This window comes from Andrena cerasifolii, chromosome 16 (assembly GCF_050908995.1).
Source record: "Andrena cerasifolii isolate SP2316 chromosome 16, iyAndCera1_principal, whole genome shotgun sequence".
NCBI classification, from domain to species: Eukaryota; Metazoa; Arthropoda; class Insecta; order Hymenoptera; family Andrenidae; genus Andrena; species Andrena cerasifolii.
In genome coordinates, this window is record NC_135133.1 from 4,038,986 (window position 1) to 4,060,477 (window position 21,492).

A 21,492-nucleotide genomic window follows, 5' to 3' on the forward strand; every position below is an offset into this window, starting at 1 on the left:
GCGTTCGGAATGATCGAACGCATTTGGAAGAAACCATAAAAATACCGGCGGAGGGTGCAGAAGCCGATGGGGGTCGCAGCCACCCTCGCAAACTGCCGCCGTCGGATCGTTCCCCATCGCTCGGTCCCACCCCCTTGCCAAATCAGAAATCTGCCGCTTCCATCTCGTCGCAGCAGCTCGATGGCTGATGGTCGAGGCTCGGAGCATCGTGGAAAAAGAGCACACACAGGCTCTAGCGCTTACGCTTTCCATCCGGCTGATCGATCGTCCGCAGAGCGCAACGCCGACGATGACGGGGTGAAAGTGGGAGACTTCGATGCTAGGAAAGAACGGTCGCAGGACAGATTATTATTTTAGGCGCGGCCAGAGGTCGATACCAAGGAATTAGGAAATTAATTCGAGGCGATAAATTCACCGTCGAACGAATTATTTGGAAACTAGAAGATACATACGCTTCCTCCGCTTCGTCGAAGCTGTTCGGCGCCGGGGATCACGGGATGAGACGCTCGGGGGCGTCGGGTGGATGAAGAGCAAGTAGATAACAGAGTAACACCGCTTGTCAGTATGTAAGTAAACAATATATTTATCATTATCGTTATTACTAAGGCACTTGTTACCGATATAAAAAGTGTACGTCACAAATTATTGCCAATGAGCATATTTAAATACTGATATTAAACAACTAATTGCTTCTCGTATTATAATCTCAGATATTGCGGATGCGCCACCCAAGGGAAGTCTGAAGACATTTTTATACGTTTTTCATTCTGTATTCGGCTCGGCGATCAACAAACACTATTCACCTCGTAAAAACAACGAATTCTCCGCGCGTCGATGAAGGCACTTTTGCGAGAGGTCCTCGGCCTCTCCCCCGCGATGCTCCCTCCCCCCGTACCCCGCTCCGTCCCACCCGCCCCACCCCCCTCCCCGGCCCTTCCCGCCCCCCCCCCATTTCCCCGTGAAAATAAAAACTAAATTGAGTTTAGACTAAAAGCAAGAGATACGGTGTATGGTAATATTAATATTATCGTTAACTAGCAATTAAAAGTAATACGTTAAATGTATCTGACCTGCACGTGCCTGGAAGCTATCGCATCGAGAGTAACGTCGCTCGAAAGTGACCATTAGAACGATTGACTCGCAACGCGCACTGATCTCTCCGATCCTCGCCGACGATGGTAACTTTCGTGGATCGCCTGACTCCGAGGTTCCGTACGATCTCCGGCACAGTCGACATATCGTGATCGGGCGCGGCGGGCAGAGAGCACGGCGGACGCGGGCGATTAGCAAAATAAAAGACTTTGTGCCACTCGACATAAAATTGAAAGGTAATAACGCGGACACGCGTGCGTGTCTCGAGTCACCGGCGCCTTAAAATTCCTTATGCATATTCATCACTCCGCGGTTTTCACGCCGTCGCGAAACGCACCCGCAGACACTTGCGAACCGAGAGGCGATTGGCGTCGCGATAAAGTGTGTCCTCCTCCCCCTTTTTTTCCCCCGTAAAACGCGTCTGGCGTTGACGCGCGTAAAATAAGCGCCCGGCCCGCCGTGCTCTCTGCTGGCGCAATATTAATTGTACAGCGATCGCTTTCCAAGTTCCAGTCGAGTAATACAGATATTAACACAAAGTATCGAATGAATATTACATGATCGTTTTATTGCTCCATTCAGTAAAATAGAAATAAAGAGGTCGAATGGCTCGCTACTCGCACGGCTAGCGAAGTAAACAGAAAATGGTATTCTAAAACCGAGCGGTGCGAGTAACTGTGAAACGGAAGTCTGACTCGCGTCTCCGGTACTTTTCCCAGCCGCGGGAAAAGGCAGGAGAGCTGATAGAGGCCTTCTCCAATAATTCTCTTCTCTTTTTTTCTCCGCTCGTTAGATTACAGGCGTTCCCCGACGAACGGCCGCGATGGGGCAGACGTAACTGCGACGGTTCAATAACAATCACACTCGACGATCAACAAATAATAAACTTCAACAGGATAATGTTCTCGGTTATTGAAAAAATAAAATCGTTTCTTCTCGTCCCCGTTGTCCCTTTCGACAGAAAAGGTGGCATAGAACGTGGAACAGATCGGGTCGGATAAAATTCATGATTGCGCGATTGTTATCACTGGTACCACTTACTTATCAATCGTTATCGCCGCTTGGACCAACGAAACAAGTTACGTCAACCTCCGCTCCTTCCTCTCCATCATTATTCTTTCTCTCTTTCTTCCTTTTAGGACGCATGTATACACTTAAGCTGCCATGTAACTATATATATGTATGTGTGTATGTGTGTGTACGTGTGTGGGCGCGTGTGTATGTGTGTGTGTGTGTGTGAGAGCGCGTACGCACGTTTGTCTAATTGTTACCGAGTCGCTTCGATTGTTCGGTAATAACCATTGCTACACGCCGCTTCGCGAGAAACAGACAAGTACAAGATTAACGGCCTCTTTTTTTCTCTTCCCGTCGCTCGCGTGTCCTCCCCCCAAAAAACAGGGGGAGGCGGGGAGCGCGAAAAAACAATCCTTAAGGCTAAAGATATTTAAAGATAATTCTATAAATATCATATACTCTCCTTTTGTAATCTCCATTAATATAACTGTATGTAGTATAAAACGTAAGAGAATTTTACAATCTAACAGCGTTTTCAAAATACCAATATAACTGCAATTCGTAACAAGTATAGACTTTATATATAAAAAAAATATATATATTCATTTTGTGTTTCCAGCCCCTTCGAAGTATTTGAAAAGGGGCCTAAAAAAACGTGTTCGCCTATTTTAACAATTACCACATGCTTCACATAAACATCTCGTATGGACGGTTATTGCTTTGAAAGATGACGATCAATATTAACATGTATCGTCGTTACAATCGATTGCAAAGAAAAGGCACTTCGTTTAAGCATATATCGCTTGTAAAATAGTCTGAGCATTATCGACACTCGATTGCAGTGTATATGTAATGTATTTCTATATATATATATATATACATATATATATGTATGTATGTATATATATACTTTGGACACGCGATTCGAAGAAATTCTGCTTCGAACCTGAATCATACACGTAACATGATTTTGCTCCGTATGCCAACTTCAAAGTATAGACAAGTGTCCGTGCGTTAAAAATGCTTCGATACTTTTAGACATTGCTTCGCCGTTGCTCCCGCAAACGTCGCTTAAAGATCATCGCTACACGGATCGACGATTAAATCGAATAAAATATCGCATCTCTATCGAACATCATACCCTCCCTGCGCCCCTCTCTCTCTCTTTCCTCCGCACGCAGAGTTTCTCCGTAGATTAATTGCACTTATTTTGCGTATTCATCTCACGATTTTCACATGCACGTTGAAATCCCGTGAACACATCAGGTATGGTGTTGTTTTTTTCCCTTTTCGTTTCTTTAAAATTTAAATCACACGCGAGATCTATGATCGTTCGAATCTGATATGTCATGATATCAGATTATATTCCCTTTGTAAACCAACACGATATAAATATAATTAAACAACAATTTACTTGTCTACTCCGTACTATCGGGAAGTATGTCGAGCAGCTTTCCTTCGCTCGCCGCGCCCCCACTCGTCGCACCAGTGGCGGGGGCAGCTCGCGCACATTTTAAATATTATTATCAAAATATTCAGTCCCCTCTCTCCCTCTCCCTCTCGTACAATGCTTTAGTATAGAAATACAAACTTATATACAAAATGTTTTGGGAGGAGAAATGCACTCATACACGCACACGAGCATACGAACATCCAAACACACTCTGATAGTAAGAGAGAAAGAGAAAGGCCCGAATATGTTCATTTACATGTACAAGGTGTCCCAGAGACGCCGATGGGGCCCGGCTACGGGGATCGCGCTGCGCGTTCGAGGGGCACGACTGCTCCGCGAAACAAGCGTTAAAAATGGTAACGAACGGGACCAGTTCGGGAGCGGTTCGTCTATCGAGAAGCCTTGGATAATTGTGGCCTGCTCAAAACTCTCAAAGATCTCTTCAGGAAGACTCGACAAGCTTGCCACGAACACTAGATTCCAAGGCTTCGGATCCCACCGTTTCTAACGCCTCTTGCACGGACTCCGGTTAACGCGACGGACGAGGCGAAGTTCGTTTTGCGGGACTCGCTGCGGATCGCGATCTACCGGTCCGGGGCCAATGCCTCTGGGACACCCTGCGGATGATCCTGTACGCACGTTTTCCGTGCACACGTTGAGCATAGCGCGTCGTAATCAAGGCTCCTTTCTACTTATACGTTTAAAATTTTTTGTTCCCCCTTCACGTGCGTTCCTTTTGTTTTGCTTTCTTTTTTTGTTCTTTATGGAATAGTCTCGTTACTTTACTGGTTAGATCCTCTAGAATCGTTCCACTCAGTTTAGACGCTATTGAAATTGCAATTTTTATCGAGTCGATCTCATAAATTGCTTGCCTGTCATAGACAATCCCCCGCCCCCATACTACAGCCACGTCAGCACGTTTTCAGGTTTCGTCGTATTGGGATTTATGAGCGATTGCACGTCGTCCAAGATGTCGCTACTGAAGTCCTCGCTCAGCTGAAAACAAACGTCGCGACAGGCGCTACAGTTAAAGTGGACCCATTCCGAGTTCGATCGAGGATCGATGGTAAGTCGCGGTTCGACTGAATTGCAGCGAGTACCTGTAACGATGGGACGAGGTCGTCGGTCGAATCGATGTTGTCGCTCAGAGTAGAAAGATCTGGGGTTTCCATGGGTGCGCCTCCATCTGCCAGAAAAGAATGCCTCTTAGTATTGGGGCCGTTACGAGGCGCGTCTTAAACTGATGGAAAAACAACCGTTGTCTTCCGACCAGCCGCTTTAAGATATATTTCTACACCTGGGGGGATATCTCACCACTTGTACCGTCCATGTTGTCGTCAATGTTCCCGAGGAAGTCTTCCGGGGTGTGCGGGAGAGAGTAAGCGGAGCCAAGGCCCAGGCCGCTGTCCGCGCTCTCCTGGCGCGCGTGCTGCTCGTTAATTCCCGATAGGAACGGATCCATGGCAGCGTCGGTGGTGCTCTGTCGAAGCATCAACTCTTGCTGCAAAGGAAGAACAATGTATCCAGGGCCGCGACTAAACGCCAGCATTTATTCGCGTGTTAGCACACCCTCTCGCACCAACCTGGCGCATGATCTCCTGCTGCCGCTGCTTGAGACGCTCGCGTTCCATCTGTAGCGACTGAAGGCGAAGCTTCTGTTGACAGGCTTGCAACGTCTGATTAGTCTGCATGCCACCACCTGTGGGCTGCTGTTGCTGAAGCCAATTCTGCGGTAGCATGGCACCAGAAGTCGGGGCCCTTTGAAGATGCGTCGCTGAAATACACCCGTCGCTTTCATAAGTACACGCTCGCGTACCCAAAGTTCTCTGAATGAGTAATTTTAAAGGCCGCTCTCTGTACAGGGCGTATACAAATTTATGTCACGACCACCGCAGCTGGATTCTACGCCTGTGAAAAACTCACAAGGCAAGATCCCGAAATCGGAAATTCAAAAAAATTTGGAAACTTTGAAGGGGATTTTGAATTTGTAGGGGATTACCTCCTGATTACAACGCAACTTTTCTTTGCTGCCCAAATTCACTCGAAGGGGGTGAAATTAACCCCTGAAAATTCGGTTATTTCCAGATTTTGTGGTATAACTCGCGGACTGTAAGAGATAGAAAAAAAGACAAAAGTTACTTTTTTAAATTAGATCTATCATTTGGTAAAAATGTTATTTTACAGTTCACAAGTTATAACACAAAATCGGAAAGTAACTGGATTTTCAGGAGTCAATTATAACCTCTTAGAGTGCATGAGGGCAGCAAACAAAATTGCGTTGTGATCAGGAGGAAATTCCCTATATATTCACAAAGTTTCAGAAGTTTTTGAATTTCCGGGTTCGGGATGTTTCCTTGTGAGTCAAGAACAATTTTGCGGTCCGCTTTTCTAACAGATCTCCACCGATCCAGAGGTGTAGAATCCAGACATGGGTCGTGACATGTAATGTTTGATCGACTTCAAAAAGAAAGTGGTTCCCAGTTCGATGTGTTAGCATGTATTATGTTTGCCCGCGAATTTCTCCGTAACTACTGGCCCGATTTTCGTGAAACTTAGATATTGCATTTAGTTTAGCTTCAATCAACTTAGGTCCTAGAGAAAGAATTACTAAAATCGGTTAAGTAGTTTCGAAGTCACACCAAAAATAAGAAATCTGTTCCATTATTATTGTAATCATCCGTTTCTAGCAAACGATTATTTTTTTTTACGAGCTGCTCCTTTTGTAGGCTTGCCCATATTTTTTAAATAACTGTAGTTACACAACTAAAAAAAGAAATAAATAGAAAATCTAAAAAAAATTAAAACCGACTTAAAACAAAAATAATACGCTGAAAAGTGAAGAATAAGTTTTTCCGTAATTTAATCTGCGACTCTCAATTTTTTCAAATCGGCGCCAGATTTGCACAGTGCAAATGATAAGGCGCCGACATAAAAAAAAAAAATTGAGAGTCGTGGATTAAATAAGAAACTTATTTCTCACTTTTCAGTGCAATTTTATTTATTTAAAATCGGTTTTAATTTTCTTCAAATTTTTCTATTATACACCCTGTACAGCGGCGGCGTGTCGGCAGCCCCACTTACGGATTCTGGGATCGAACCAGGAGGTGGTGCGCGTCTGGTGATTGATGAAGTAAATCTCCCCCTCGGGAGTGCGGGCCTGGTCCCAGCCGTCGGGCAGCGGGCCCAGAGAGTTGGTGGCGGCGCTCGAGGTTTTCCCGTTGTCGACGGCTGCGGCCACGGCCGCCACGGCCGCGGCGGCCGCTGTTTTCCGCGGGTCCTCCCATGTCGTGGTTCGCGTCAGGTGGCTGGAAAAGAAAATTGTAAGCGACTGGTTACGGGGCGTAGGCACGTCGACGTGTGCTTATTTTCTGCGGTACAGGCGGCGTGGCCCCGTGCAGAAACTGAATACGCCACGGCGCGTACAGTTATCCACATATAGTAGGCGCATTCTAAAAATAGTTCCATTCAAAAGACGACGCGAAGGAGTAACAGCGGGCGCCTGGCCTAGCGATCGGCGTGCTCTCGCCGCCGCGCCGCGCCGTGAGTTTTCAACTAACGCCTCGAATAAAACGTTATCCCCCCGCGGATTTCCGACGTGACGCGGCGCGCACCACCGTCGGAAGTTCGGAAGCTCGGCAGCGCCAAACAAGAGGAACAGCGCGGGGACGGGGCGATTCCTTCCACGCCTACTCGCCGGTTCGAGGAAACGATATTTCCCTCCTCTTTGCTCGCCCGTTCGTAGGACTTCGCTTCGAAACGCCGGGCACGCCACCTTTGCATTTTATCAACGTGCCACGGAGAGACAGATCGCGACGAGATACATCGTGTTTCCCTTCCCCACGGATCATAATTATTCGCTGGTCCGTATTAAGAAGTCGTGGCACGGTCGTTCGCCGGGCCACGGCCCGCACCGTTCGATCGAGCCAGGCCTCGATCCTCCGGCTGCGAGAGGATCGCGCTTAATTAAATCCGAAACGCGTCGTTCCGGCTCGCAGCCACGGCGATGAAGCCGTTTCGTCCGAAACGGCTTTAGTCGCACGAAAACACTACGTTTCTCGCTCCCGACAAAAATAGCGGCTAATGGCTGTGATTGCCGATCTCCCCCCTCCCCCGGCCCACCTCTCTCGCCCATCGCCGGCCTCGCCGTCGTCCCCCTCGTCCCCCCCCTCCCGGCCCTAAACGTATTTACCTTACTCGCGTGTCATTTTTCAGCCGGGAGGAAGTGGAAAACACTACACCCGACCGCCCAGACCCGCCGCTCTTATTTACCGTAGTGAAACGAATACCTTGCGAACCGGCTACCTTGCCTGACTCCAAAGAAATTTTAGACACCGAGGAACATGCGCTCGGCGACTGACACCGTGCTTAAACACACCGAAATCTTCCGAACTAACGACATCGAACACGCTCGGACACGCTCCAGCGACTTTGCGATCGTTAATTCCTTTCTTATACCTCCTCGGGCCTGGGAACCGAGACAGTTAAACACCTGACGTGATCCTATCCCTTGCTAGGGCGCAATACGATCGTTGCGTTGCTCGCGAGAAACAGCTAGTCGCTCAAGTGACCAGCGATTCGCCAAAAACGTGGCTCGTTAGTATTCCATTGAGCGGGGCTTAATGCGTATCGCTGAAGTCATCGGCGAGGACGCAAACAAGTTCTCTAAATCGTGGTGCCGTGCCGCGGCTCTGTTCGCGGTATTCCCGGGCTGCGAAACAAATCTTCTTACCACGGTTAATAATACTTAACCGAACGTTTGACGTAGCTTCGCCATTAAGAGCATTATCCGCAGGGGATATGTATATCCGATCGAGGGTATCGAGCACGTCGCGGTTAGCAGAGATCCACGAGTGGCCGGCCAGATACCGGGGCCAGCGGTTTCGTCGATCGCCAGATAACGCCGGTGTTTATGCCCGCTTATCTATCACCGGAAGTTTCGGGCTTCATCCTAACAGGTTTCGACCGAGTTTCAGAAGACCTCCACTCTTCCAGACCCACTTTAGACCAGCCTCGGTCGCTTTCGTAATAGTGCTTAGAGCGGCGCGTTATCTCGCGCGACTATTGTTCGGCTCTGTCGCTTCTGAGAACGATCTTGGTAGTGACGACGGTGTACAGAGGGCGCTGGAAGGATCGATCGATACGAGCGATCTCCGGCGAGCTGCTCGAGCGTTTCCCTTGGATATCCCGCGACCAGAGCTGGCCCAAATTTCCCTTAATTTCATTTAACTCCAGTTATTTTTATTCGGCAACGGATAAAGTGTCTTTAATTCGATTCGTTATTTAAAAATAATTCTTTACCTAGACAATGCCCAACTGTGACTTGGACCAACTATTTCTCTCAATTATCCGCGAGGGAAATCTTCCCCCTCCGGACAGAAAACTCTTTCTAGCAAACTTATGCAGGACCATTATTTATCTCTACCATTCAGTCATCTCCGAAGACACTGCGGCTGACATCTTTCTCCGGCATATCCTCCCGCGTGACAATAACATCGAATTCCTAGGCCTGCGATAAGGAGTCGGAGTAGCGAACTCGGGGCACGCGGCGGCGATCGATGAAGCGTTAACGCGCCGCGACACTCGCCTCGCGGGGAACACCTCTCCCCGGGGTGACAAGGGGGAGGGGGGCTCGGGCGAGGGGGAACGGCGAAAGAAATTGGAAATCTATCCCGCGGGGAGTCGCGATCGGTGGCGTGGCAGAATACAGAGCGTCGGTGTGCTCCAAAAGCTACATGTCGCGGGCCTCTCCGGGAGCGGTTGGATGCGTTCCAAGAGAGTCGAGTCGAGTCGAGTCGAGTCGAGTCGCGATGGAGAGGACTGCCACGGGGACGGTACGCAGAGAGGCAAGGGTAGAAGGGAAAGAAACGATGAACAGAGGGAGAGGTAGGCAAGCAAGCAAGCAAGCAAGCAAGCAAAGCTAGCTAGCTAGCTAGCAGGCAGGGAAGCAGGCAGGCGAACAGAACAGGCAACCGGGCAGCAAGGCAGCCAGGCAGGCGGCTTGAGAGCATTGGAGAATTACAAGAGGGTTTCTGTGTGGCGCACGGCATACGGACTACGATGTATTTTTACTCCGGACATCACGGCGCCGGACAACTCGTAAATAGACACTCTCGCACCGACGCTCTCTTTCGCCTGCCTACTCTTCGCTGCCGTCGTCGTGGTCGTCTTCGTGGTCGTCGCCGTCTTCGTCGTGCCGTTCGCGTTGCCTCCCTCTGGCACCCTCCCTCGGAAGCCCACCTTCGTCGGGAGGCCGAGACGACAAGCGGGGCCTGTCCCCCCTTGGCTTTACCGCCGAAACGCGCGAGTACCGTTAACACGATCTTTTAATGGCCTACGCTCAACGACTAAACGCTACCGAGCGGAGCCGATCCATCGATCCTAGACGCCGTGGCTTCCCCGCTTACCGTCTCTCTCTCCCTCTCTCTCTCTCTCCTATTCTCTGAGACTCAAACGACAAGCATCGACATCGTCATTGTCCTCGAATCTCTACAGCAGACGACGAGACGAAAGAACGCTTTTCCTTCTCATCTCTCTTTTCTTTTCTGGACTAAACGGGACAACAGCGCGCTCAACGATCAAGGCCGTGCGCCAGCGATAGAGACACGCTCGACTCCGAAGTTCGAATACCTGAAACGTCCCCGCTGGCGCGTTCGATCGGAGGTGGCAGCGAGAAACGAACGATCGCAGTGAATGAATGAAGTAGTCCGGTGAAACCTGGCACGGCGTATCGGGACGCCGCGCGCTCCTAGCTGTGAAAACACGCGGGCGCGCGTGCACGCGTGAATAACGAGACAATATTCGCAGGGCGATTAAGATGTCATAGACGGTATTTACGGAGCTGCTCGGAAACGGCTAACGGTACAGGCGAAATTTCAAGCGAAACGCTCGGCGCCACCGCTCCGCGCCCGATCCGTACCCGGAAAGCGGAGTTCTTTATCGGAATCAGCGGATCTATGAGTAAGCACCTCCGCGTAGGTTGGATAGAAGAGCGGCCGGATCCGGCGGCCGTTATTATTAGAATCGTCAACCTGTCGGGCACCGGTGCTGATCGATAAACTCATTCGGAGGGATCAGCCCCCCCGCCCCTACGATCGCGCTGTTTCTTGGCAGAAGGCGAGCCCCGCGGTCTCCGACCGGCGAGAGCCGCTGATTTTAAAGTCGAGGGAACGGGCCGAGGACGCTCGCGGCTGCCTTGAACTTTCGATACATTCGAGGTATTCCCAGAGAATCTGTCCTCCTAACCGCGGCCCGGCGCTCTCGTCTACAGGTGCGCTGGGGTCTTTAGCCTCCGAGTGGCGAGGTAAAAACGCCCGATCCATAATACCCCGACGGGAAAGAGCGCGGTGCCGCGCTGCGCCCGCCCTCCTCCTCCTCCCCTCCGCGCCGCGGAAAAGCGTACAGCCGCTGTATCGGCCGTGCCCGATACGAAAAGCAGAGCGCGTCGTAATACAAATAGATCGAACGTCACGTACGGGTAAAATAAAGTCTACCGTGCGTTCGTTTATCTCGCGCGTTCTTTTTGTCCCGCTCGCGTCACAGCTCCTCTTTATCGCGTCCACCTTTCCATTATCGAGGGAAGAGCGTCTCCTCTCGCCGATACGAGACGGCCGGCCGCGGAGCGAGCGGCTTAGCACGGTCGTTGCCTCGGGAGCGTGTTATTGGCATTCGCGACGCCGCGAATGCTCTATCGAACGAGCGGCCGAGCCGTAATCGCCTCTTTAATTCCGTGGCCGATTCGACGCTAGCGATTTCTCGGGTTTTTTCGGAATCGGCAGGACAGGCGACGAGCTGAACGCCGGACGGAGGAGGGGCGGAGAGGGGGGCAGCGAAGAAAAACGTCCGTCCGCGTAGCCGATCTGACCCTGAGCATAACAGGATGCCGATGTCGCGCGCGCGTGAGCCCCGGCGACTTTCACTGCATTCGAAAATGCATACTAAACGTCCTCGAGATGAATTTACGCGTAAACCACCTGGACACGTCTACGCGAGGCTCCCCGACGCGCCGGGAACTTTTACCGAATTCCCCGCGTGGGTGACTACCGTGGCACACCTCGTCCGCGCGGAGGTAAAAACCGCGCATCCACGCCGAGATGGATTCACTGAGAATCTGTCGCATCCGCGGCGATGGAATTACGCGGTGCGAGGTTTAAGGGGTCTGTCCACTGTGAAGTCGTTTTTTGGGATTTATTTTTTAGTAAACGGAACGACCAACGTAAATAATGCTTTGTCTACTTATTAATACAGTTATCGACGGTGTAAACAAAAATCTATTTTATATTTTAAACGGTTTTTTTTTAATATATGTCGCACTGATGCGAGCGCCTTGAGAAAGCGATGCAGCGCTGGTGCAGGTGGTTCCGGGAGAACGACGCATTTGAAGGAAAAAATTCGAAGTGTGTTGTAATCATTATGAGTGTGGCTATCGCAGGAGCCGGGATTATTTTTACTGATAAACAATTAACAAAATGGCGGAAGTTTGAAGTTTAAGTGTCGAAATACGGGGAATCTTTCAATCATTCTGCCTTGTCAAAAGTATGAAATCGTTAATCCGAAAAGGTTTCCGTGGTCCCGGACATAGACACTGATGTTCTGAATAACGTGTAAAATTTTTAGACTGATTGGTCTGATAGTTTCGTTGCAATCACCTGCACCAGTTGAGAAAATGTTGTTTTGAGATAATTGCGTTTTAAGTTTTGAAACAAATTAAAATAGTTCTTTTAATTTTTTTTGTATAATATAAGAGTAGCTTAATAAATGCCAAAAAGATTTATTGCATTATATGTTGTATCTACGGAGAAAAAAATCTTTAAAAATAGCTTAATTTTTCAAACCGTCACAGTGGACTAACCCCTTAAATCCGCCAGTGCCTCTAATTTTCAAACTTGTATTGACGCTTTTCTATCGTGAGATAAAAAATCTCAGCAACAACTAAGGTAAATAACGGAGAAAATATATATTGAAAAACTAATGACAGAATAATTAAAAATTAGTAAAATAAATGAAACAATTGTCGCGTGAGATTAAAGTCTCGTGTGAGGCACGATATTCATCGTGCATTTCCACCATTGCGGAAGTGTGAACGAACCACTAGACGCGTGCGAATATATTCGTTTGGAAGAGCGATGGCGATCGCCGATCGGGCTGCGACAATGGGCGCCCAAGCTTTTAAGCCTCGAACTATTCCGTGTAACCGCGGGTCTATTCTAACTCCTGTTATCTGCAACGCCACCAGCGCTATCGTTGGACTTTTCAGGCTTTCCGAGAATTCCGAGAGACGAGCAGGGGAGATACGAGTGCCGCCCGCCAAAACGCTACTCTCGCCGTTTCGCCAAGGCGCGACTCGATAGAGGAGGATTCTTCGTCCATAGGCGCGCGGATTCCGCGGACAAGACGTGACTCCGCTCGTGACTAACGTTCCGTCAAACGACAGAGTTGACGGAGAACCTTGGATGGCTGGCCACCGTCGTATCCCGCGTGTTCACCTGGCGGCGAAACGTGTTCCCTCGAGTTGCCAAGACGCCTCTCGTCCGTGGCGTCGCGTTTCTTAACGTCAACGTCGATTTCTCGGGCTCGCGATAACAGCGCCTCGCGGAGAAAACGGCAGGCGACAAAAGAGACCTGGCCGAGATTTCACGCGGCCCCCCCCCCCCCCCCCCCGGCCGATCGAACCGGTGAGGAAAGAAATTCAGCTGCTCGCCGGCTAGGTCGGCTCGTTTCCAGCGCACGGTCGCTCTCCTCGATGGGTGTAATACGCGAACCTACGTAACGGGACTAACGTATAACATTATACAGCGAGGTAGCGCGCGTACCGGCACAGGAAACGGGGGATCGAAGAAAAAAGTACAGAGTACAGGTGGTCTTCGAACGATCGTCGAAAGTGACCGCGGGATATCGGGCGGATAGAATTGAACGCGGGGTTTCGGGAGAAACTTCGAGGCCCGCAATGTTTTGGTGCGCCCGACGCGCGCGACTCGTTGCGTTAAATAGTTGAAATATCTCTTGTTCCCTGTGGAGCAGAATATAGAATCGACGCGGAACGCACGCGGATAGAGGCGACGCTTCCTAGAAGGATCTCAAAGAGTCAGTTTGTTCGTGGCTCGAATCACGTTTCAATTACGCAAATTAGATTCTAATAAGTCCCGGTTCTGGATAAGGTCCAAACGCTTCGGAGGAGAGACGGCCGAGAGGTAATTGGACGGGCTCGAGAAGAGAGGAGCGAGAGAGAGAGAGCGAGAGAAGGCACGGACGCGCGGTGCCAGTGTGCGCGCGCGTGGTAGTCTCGCGGCAGTCATTACCGCATAATACAACGCGCAACCGGCGTGTGATGCTCGCGGTTGGCTGCGCTTCTTTTGCGCGTCGGGTGCTCGAAGCCGAGGAAACTATTTAACGATAGGCGTTCGGTACCCCTTCCCCGTGAATCCCCCCAATCGATGCAATCGTTCCTCCGTTTCGAGCGGCTTCCAACGACATTCGGGTCTCGAGAATTTTCGACTCCTCGAAGCTCCGACGAGTCCGCCGTTCCCCCCATTCCACGCGCCACGGCTAGGCGATGGGAAGCGTTCTTAGCACACTCGCGCACGCACACGCGGACGGTTGTAATTCTAATTCCAAGCCGCGCACCTACTCGTACCGTTAAGAGAACGAAAGAGGCGTCGGGACATTCGGAAGCGATCGAGATCTACGAGAGTTTCGAGATTCTAGTTTCGGAAGTCGCTCGTGCGCCCGAACGCTCCGAAGTATCCCGAGGCATGCTCGGGGGCCGTCGCTAGAGAGCTCTCGCGAGCGCATTCGTCTCCCTGTTACATTCTGTCTCCACAAAATTACCTTTTTTAAAAAAAGGTACGAAAATGCGCGCCGAGTATACGCGCGAAGACGAACAACAACAAAAAACTGTCGTAAATTTATTATGTGCTATATTTAGCTTTACAAAACTAGCGATGTACAAAAATTGCGCCGATTATAACAATGGATATTTGTACAAACAAAAAATCTGTTAAATAATAGTAAGTGGATATATTTTTATACAAATAAATATTTCAATACGAATAAATATTTTATTCAAAATACTTGGCGCTGCGAAACCAAAAAAATGGTAATTTGCTTGGTTAATAAATAAAACATGGCAAGACACCACTGAGACAAGAAAGGAAGAAAAAGATTTTAATGCAATTCATACATATTTATTCAGTTTAGCAACACCAGTTCGGGGCGCAGCGCCAAGTATTTTGAATAAAATATTTATTCGTGTTGAAATATTTATTTGTATAAAAATATATCTACTTAATATTATTTAATAGATTTTTTGTTTGTATAAATAGCCATTGTTATAATTGACGCAATTGTTGCATATCAATAATTTTGTAAAGCTAAATATAGCACATAATAAATTTACGACAGTTTTTTTTATCCGTCTTCGCGCGCGCGTATACTTGTACCTTTTTTTAAAAAAGATAATTTTGTGGAGATTTCACACATTTTGTAGCACTAATTACAGGAGAATATGTAGCCCCCCACAGAAGAAGTACAAGTGCCAAATGGTAGCATTCTTCTTTCAGTTGTTCCACAGAGTGGTCATTTTTGTTGACTTATTTATTTACTATCGTTTTTTTTGTAAGAACAAAATATAAAGATCTTTAGCACCCCTGAGCCATTGCCTTTTTTCATCAGCTTCAATCCAACTACTAGTCATTCCTTCTTTTTTATAAAACTAACAAATGTGCATGTAAGCTACAACAATTTGAAAGTCCTTGGTAGGCACTTTACCTATGTAAAGTATAAGTGGAAGTAGACCGTAATTGTATAGCAAGTAAAACAACAAGAACATATTAGACACGTTCAAGCATATTCTAACTTGTAATGATTAGAAATATGAAACACATCTGAGTTAAAATATGCTTCTATGTATCCAACATCTTCTTATTCCAACAAGAAGATATTAGACACGTTGAAGCATTTTGTAACTTATAACACTAACGATTAGAAATATCAAACATATCTCAGTTGAATGTAAACGAACATATAAACTACAACATTATGAAAGTCTTTGATAGGCACTTTGCCTAAATTAAGTATCAGTGGACGTAGACTGTAACTGTATAACAAGTAATACAACAAGAAAATATTAGACACTTTGAAGCATATTCTAACTCGTAACGCCAACAATTAAAAATATGAAACACATCTGAGTTAAAATATTCTTCTTTGTATCCAATATCTTCCTGCTGTATTACTTGTTATACAGTTATTACGGTTTACGTCCACTGATACTTAACGTAGGCAAAGTGTCTATCAAAGACTTTCATAATGTTGTAGTTTACATGTTCATTTACGTTCAACCCAGATATGTTTGATGATTCTAATCATTGGCGTCATAAGTTATCCATAGAATCTGTAGAAACTTCTGCACCTAATTACAAGGTTGCTTTATTTCACTGCGTTATATTTAATATCAATCTATGGCAGAAAAACTTATTATACCAAATTCGGCAGGCACGCACTGGCACTGCAACTATCGTCGTACATGACTTTGATTAGCTGATTCTTATAGAGCCAATTCGCTATTAGTACTTTTTACTTTCACTAATTTCATACGTAAGCATTTACAAAACCCATAAACAACCACACTAGCTAGGTTACGTTTACCTTGACAGATGTGCTCTCTGTCTGGCTGTCACGTGACAACAATTTGTTACGCGATTGGCCGAAACCTTCACCCAATGAACGACGTGCCTGAGAGACATTTCTTCACCCTTTCATGCCCCCCCCCTTGCCTACACTTGACGACGACGATGCTTAATTTTAAGAACGTAAAATTCGGCAAATTGCAACTTTGCATTGAAATATCTCAGCTAATAAGGCACGTAGGAACAAGGCGAAGACACTTTTCTGATATAAATCAAACCCAAGCTATCCATTAAGACCATTGAAAATCTAATCGGATCGACCATTATTGAGATTCGGTAATCGAAGGGTTCTTGATAGCGGGTCGTGGCGTAATATAGACACTCTGTGTCTCGCGCTGCGTGTACACTTGGCGCGAGGCACTGCCGTGTCTCTTGATCGAGAATGTGGACGTGCCTTCTCTCCTCCGTCGCGCGGATGATAATTCTGCGACGCGTAGTCCGCGACAGTTGTCGCCGCCCGGCGAAACGATCCAGCAATATTTACGTTGGATCAGAAGCGACGGGATAGCCGTAAACTAATCGCGACCGCGAACGTGTAACTCGATGAACCCCGTCGATACTCGCGGCGCGGGCGAACAGTCGCGGGTGCCCCTTTCCTTCGGTCAACCTTTCCGCGCCGCTTCCTGCCTCGCGAATGAATATTAGGAGCGACCGCGGCGCGAAAATTCTGGCAAGGTAACCGGATATCGAACGTTTCGCGATAACAGCGAAACTCGAAGTTGCGAGCAACGTTGCAGTCTTCTCGGCGGCTACGTGTCAAGGAGTAGGAGCTCGTTTCCACGCGACTTTTCCAACGAATCGCGCGGAACCGGGGGCATCGGGGGGGGGGGAGGGGCGAGCTTAGTTTAGGGGTGATTAAATTGCAATTTGCTGGAGTAGTAAATCTGTCGGGCAGCGCGTCGATGGGCTTCGAGGCTTTCGCGATGGTATCTCGAGCACGACTGCGGTTCATGCACGCTCGAGTTTAGCGCTGTAATCGCGGGACGCCGATGCGTGCGGGGAAACGGCTCTCCTCGAAGAAATTAGGCCCCCGATCTCTTCTCGTCCCTAGCGCACGATCGCTTGCCGCGGCTTGGGCCGCGCCGTTCGAACCGAGGGGGAGAAAAGGATGGAGGATTTTGCGTACGAGAGTTGTCGAAGACGCGTCCAAAATTACAGTTCGATTCTCACGGGAGGCGAGGCGCAGTTCCCGGTACTCCCGAAAACCGACCCGCCCCGGTGTTCTTTCTCACGATTTTTTCCAGCCAGGTAGGACGGAGAAGCAGTGCTCGCAGGTGACTCAGAAACGGACGGTTCGAATGGCACTGTGGTAAGCTCAGGTAAGCCTCTCTGAAAGAAGACATTCTTCGAAGCGGTGAGAGAGACAGAGAGGGAGTGGAAGCTTCTCGAGTTTTTTCCGCCTTCTCTGTGAACGGTTCTCTCTCGGTTCGCGAATGAAAAAGAGACGGGGGGAAAAGAAGAAGGAGGAAGACAGAAATACTTGGAGACGCGAAGAACAATAGAGCGCGCGAGCGCGGGGATGAACGGCGGGCCTCGTTCAATCGGCTTTTGTAAAGAAACGCGGGCTGAAAGCCAGCGGAGCGATGAATATTCGCGGAACGACCGGCCGAATGAATGAACATCGCCAGGCGGAGGCCTCGGTCTCCCGGAATACCTGCTGCTATCGGGGAGAAGCATCGATTATCGGGTGTATATCTTAACGTGACATCAGCCACGGCGAAATCGTAATCAGACGCGGCGGGTAAATAATCGAGGAAGGAAAGTGTAACGGGGTCTTGGCGATAGAGTCCACGGGAAAGCTCGGTACGTTCAACCTGACAACTGGGTCGTTACTCGACCAACCCCCTGTTGCGCTCGTTAACGATTCAACGCGAATTAACACTCGAAAGAGTCCAGAAATTTTGGCTGCTTACGATGGGAGGGAATTGTTTGGGGGGTACAGAGGGGACGATTGTAGCCAGCTAGAGGAGACGCGAATGGGTTCTCAGGTGTGGAGATTCGTGACGCTCGGTAATCACCCCCTGAGAGCGCGGGGTCCCAGATGGGTGAAAAGCACAGGTGGGTGGAAGGAGAGCGAAGGAGAGGGAAGAAGGCGACAAAGCACACGGGGGAGCGTTTCCCACGACAGGTGACACGTGGGAATCCTAGTCACGGCGCAGGTGGATCAGGTTATGCGAGCGGAGGAGATGGAAGACGAAGCGGAGAAGGGACAGACGGTGGTATCGGGTAGGCGGCCGAGGTTCGACGAAGAGGAGCAACCCGTTGGAGAAAGACGAAAAGAAGGGAGGACGGGGGAGCGACGATGCTCGCTGGACTCCGAAGGCAAGTGGAGGGAGAGAGACACGGCCGAGAAATGGGAAGAGGAACGGGAGAGACGACGCGCAGGCCGAGGCGGCGATAAAGACGACGGTGACGGCCTTGAGGTATGTGGGACCACGACACGCATACGCGCACGTACACCGTGAAAAGGTTCGGGCACGTAACGGCGGCCGTGGTTTCCCCCGATAAACGGGCCGATTGAGTCCGGATCGCTTTTAAAGTCGTTAGATGGTATCGCGGGTCGAGGAGTTAACCGTGAACGCAGGGGAACCACACACCTGTTTTCGAAACGACTTTCAAAGCACGGCTCTCTGTTTACCCTGCTATCTACCTCCAGACAATTCAGTGAGAGCAGCGCTGCGTTTAAGCAGGGAAATGTCGGTCGCCTCTCTCTCTCTCCCTCTTACGAATCTACACCCTGAACCTAGAGCATCAGCGACGAGAGCCGACGGCTGAAATGGCACGCAAGTCCCTTGTTAACACCTACCAACAACAAATGCTACTAAAAATGAACGTGTAACACCCACATACGTATATCCGACATCCAACGCCTCATCTACCCCCATAACTCAAGTCCGATCCCGTTTAAAAACCGCTTGACCCTTCGCCCTTGTCACGCGTGTCGGCGAAAAGCGGCGGGAATCTGGGGGGAAAGTAAAAAAAAATCATCTCGATAGAAGAGGAAGATCTTGGCGGTGGCTGGGATGATTAAAGAAAGCTTAAGAAGAGATTGGGCTCACTTGAGGAAGTAGATCTGTCCCTCGGGGGTGCGCGCCTGTTCCCATCCGTGCGGCAGGGGACCCAGGTCGTCGACCGTGCTGATGACGTCGTAGCTGCGTTGCTTCTGGTGATGGTGGTGACGCGCGTGCGGCTGGGGCGCGTGCTGGGACGCCTGCTGAGCGGACGCGTACGTCTGTTGGAGCGAGGCCGGGCTGCTGTGGGCGCGAGGATGAGCGACGGTGAGGCCGGCCGCGGCTGCGGCCGCGACTGCAGCCGCTGCGGCCGCACCTGCGGCACCGTTCGACCCGCTGCCACCTCCGCCTGCGGTGCCGCCTCCGCCACCACCGCCACCGCTGCCACCCCCGTTTCCACTTGCACCGGTGGCCGTGGAACCAGTGGAGCCGCTACCGTTGCCGCCGGGCGCGCCGGACCCGGGGGCCGACACCGTCGTGCCGAACGCCGAATCCGCGGAATTCTCCCGGGAATGCGAGATGGAGGGACTCTTGCTGCCCGTCGACGGCGGATTGAAGAAGGAATCTGGTAGATTGCGCATGCGCAGCGGCACTTGCAGCGGACGCTTCGAGTCTGGCTTCAGGACGTTGTCGAACAGCGCCTGTAGTTCCGACTCGGAGTTCTGATCGATCCTCACCACGAGATTGCTCTTCGACAACTGGTCCACGTCCTGGTTCAGCGCCATTTTGGATCACGCACTTCGGGGATCTAACGCGCTTCGTGTGCCCGTCCGTCCCAGTCCGTCTGTCTGTCTGTCTTTCCCTCCTCGTGTCCTGTACCACTGGCTCGGCTACCTTTCGTTTTTCTTTATATTTCCGTCTTTCTCTTTCTTCTCCCACCTTTCTTCCCTTCTATCTATCTTGTCTATCTATCTCGTCTCGTCCCCCCTGTCGTTCTCTTTCGCCCGAGCTCGTTCTTGCTTGCCTGTTCCCCTTGTCTCTCTCTTTCTCTTCTCGCTCGCTCTCTCTCTCTTTCTCTCTCCCTCTCCCTCTCTCTGTCTCTTTACCTCTGTCTATCTTTCTTTGTACCTCGTTCTCACTCTCTCTGTTTCTTTCGTTCCTTCTACCTTTCTACTAGCTAACAGCGTTTCCTCGAGTTGTCTTCTTCTTTTGCTAGGAGGTGCACCTAGCCGCGCATTCGTGTACACAGAGCACCGTCGGTCTCTTCTCTATTCTCGAGTATACAGTCGTATACACCGTCGTCTCGATCTCCCCCGTCGCTCCTCTGTCCCTCGACAACGCGATAGCTTCTTCTCTGTTCCACCTGTGCGTTCCGCGCAAGACAACAAAACAAGCAGGACAATGCCGCTACCGCCACTGCCGTCGCTGCCACCACCGCCACTGCCGTCGCTGCCGCCACCGCCACCGCTGTCGTCGCGATCTACCACGGCCTCCCCTTTCTGCCGGTGCCCTCGACAATACCCTCCGGTCCCTCGACGAGCAACGTCTCCTCCGCCGTTTACCCCGATATCGCGCACCAGGAGAAATCCACTCGTTTTGCTAGCCGGCCGTCTAGCAAACGAGTGCTAGCGTTCGCCGTGCGTGGACACGCGATTACGTACAGGGCCTAGAAACTCCCGTGCGTTCAAGTGCTGCCTCCACTCCAGCTCCATCTGACGCCCGGCACTCCCACTAAACCGCACTGGCGGCATTTACGAAACGTTCCGCGACAATCTCATTGTCGATTAATCGTATTCGCGACCTCGGCAACGCGGACGAATTGCAATCGTAAATAGGAACGCGATATTATTCTAGTACCGAAGTAATTGCATACGAAATATCCGGCACAAATTAAAATATTAGTGCAGTCCCATTTCGCAGAATAAAGAGAGAAAGAACGGGAGTACGTTTGTATGGATAATAATGGCACAATGAGTAGTCTAGTAGCTTCAATACGTACGATCAGTTCTTGTTGGGGGAGGGAAAGCTACTTCTCAGGACTCTGCTGTACATTGCTCAATAAATAACATATCCTTGAACGATGTTTAGTATTTCTTTACGATGCAATGCCGAATCCCTCAAATAGAAGTACTTCGCACGCGTCTCTTTGGAATCCCGCAGTTCAGAAACTATGCATTTTCAACTGATTATTATTTAAATGAATCTACGATCTCATACGTAAAGTACAGTTTACAAAATCCGGGAAACTACGGCATACGCACTATACGCGGTTGCATGTTGGTTGGCAGACGATTATCTG

The 21,492-nt window shown here is 49.7% G+C and overlaps 2 protein-coding genes across 5 annotated transcripts in view; one reads left to right on the forward strand and one right to left on the reverse strand.

Annotated features, from left to right (window-relative positions):
• LOC143377805 (small ribosomal subunit protein eS10) overlaps positions 1 to 21,492 on the forward strand; it is a 68,118-nt gene that overhangs the window by 35,923 nt on the left and 10,703 nt on the right. The gene's annotated exons all lie outside the window — the stretch shown is intronic.
• Positions 1,633 to 21,023, reverse strand: Yki (Transcriptional coactivator yki). 4 transcript variants are annotated; one of them, XM_076829486.1, is made up of 6 exons: positions 19,302 to 21,023; positions 6,641 to 6,864; positions 5,143 to 5,333; positions 4,857 to 5,060; positions 4,660 to 4,745; positions 1,633 to 4,580 (listed from the first exon to the last, which is right to left on the reverse strand). In XM_076829486.1, the coding sequence occupies exons 1-5, from the start codon at positions 19,976 to 19,978 to the stop codon at positions 4,704 to 4,706; spliced, it is 1,338 nt and encodes a 445-aa protein (XP_076685601.1). In that variant the 5' UTR covers positions 19,979 to 21,023; the 3' UTR covers positions 1,633 to 4,580; positions 4,660 to 4,703. The 4 variants fall into 4 exon arrangements, with proteins under 4 accessions (XP_076685601.1, XP_076685600.1, XP_076685599.1 ...); XM_076829485.1 differs by having other exon boundaries at positions 1,633 to 4,555; positions 19,302 to 21,022; XM_076829484.1 differs by having other exon boundaries at positions 4,874 to 5,060; positions 19,302 to 21,021.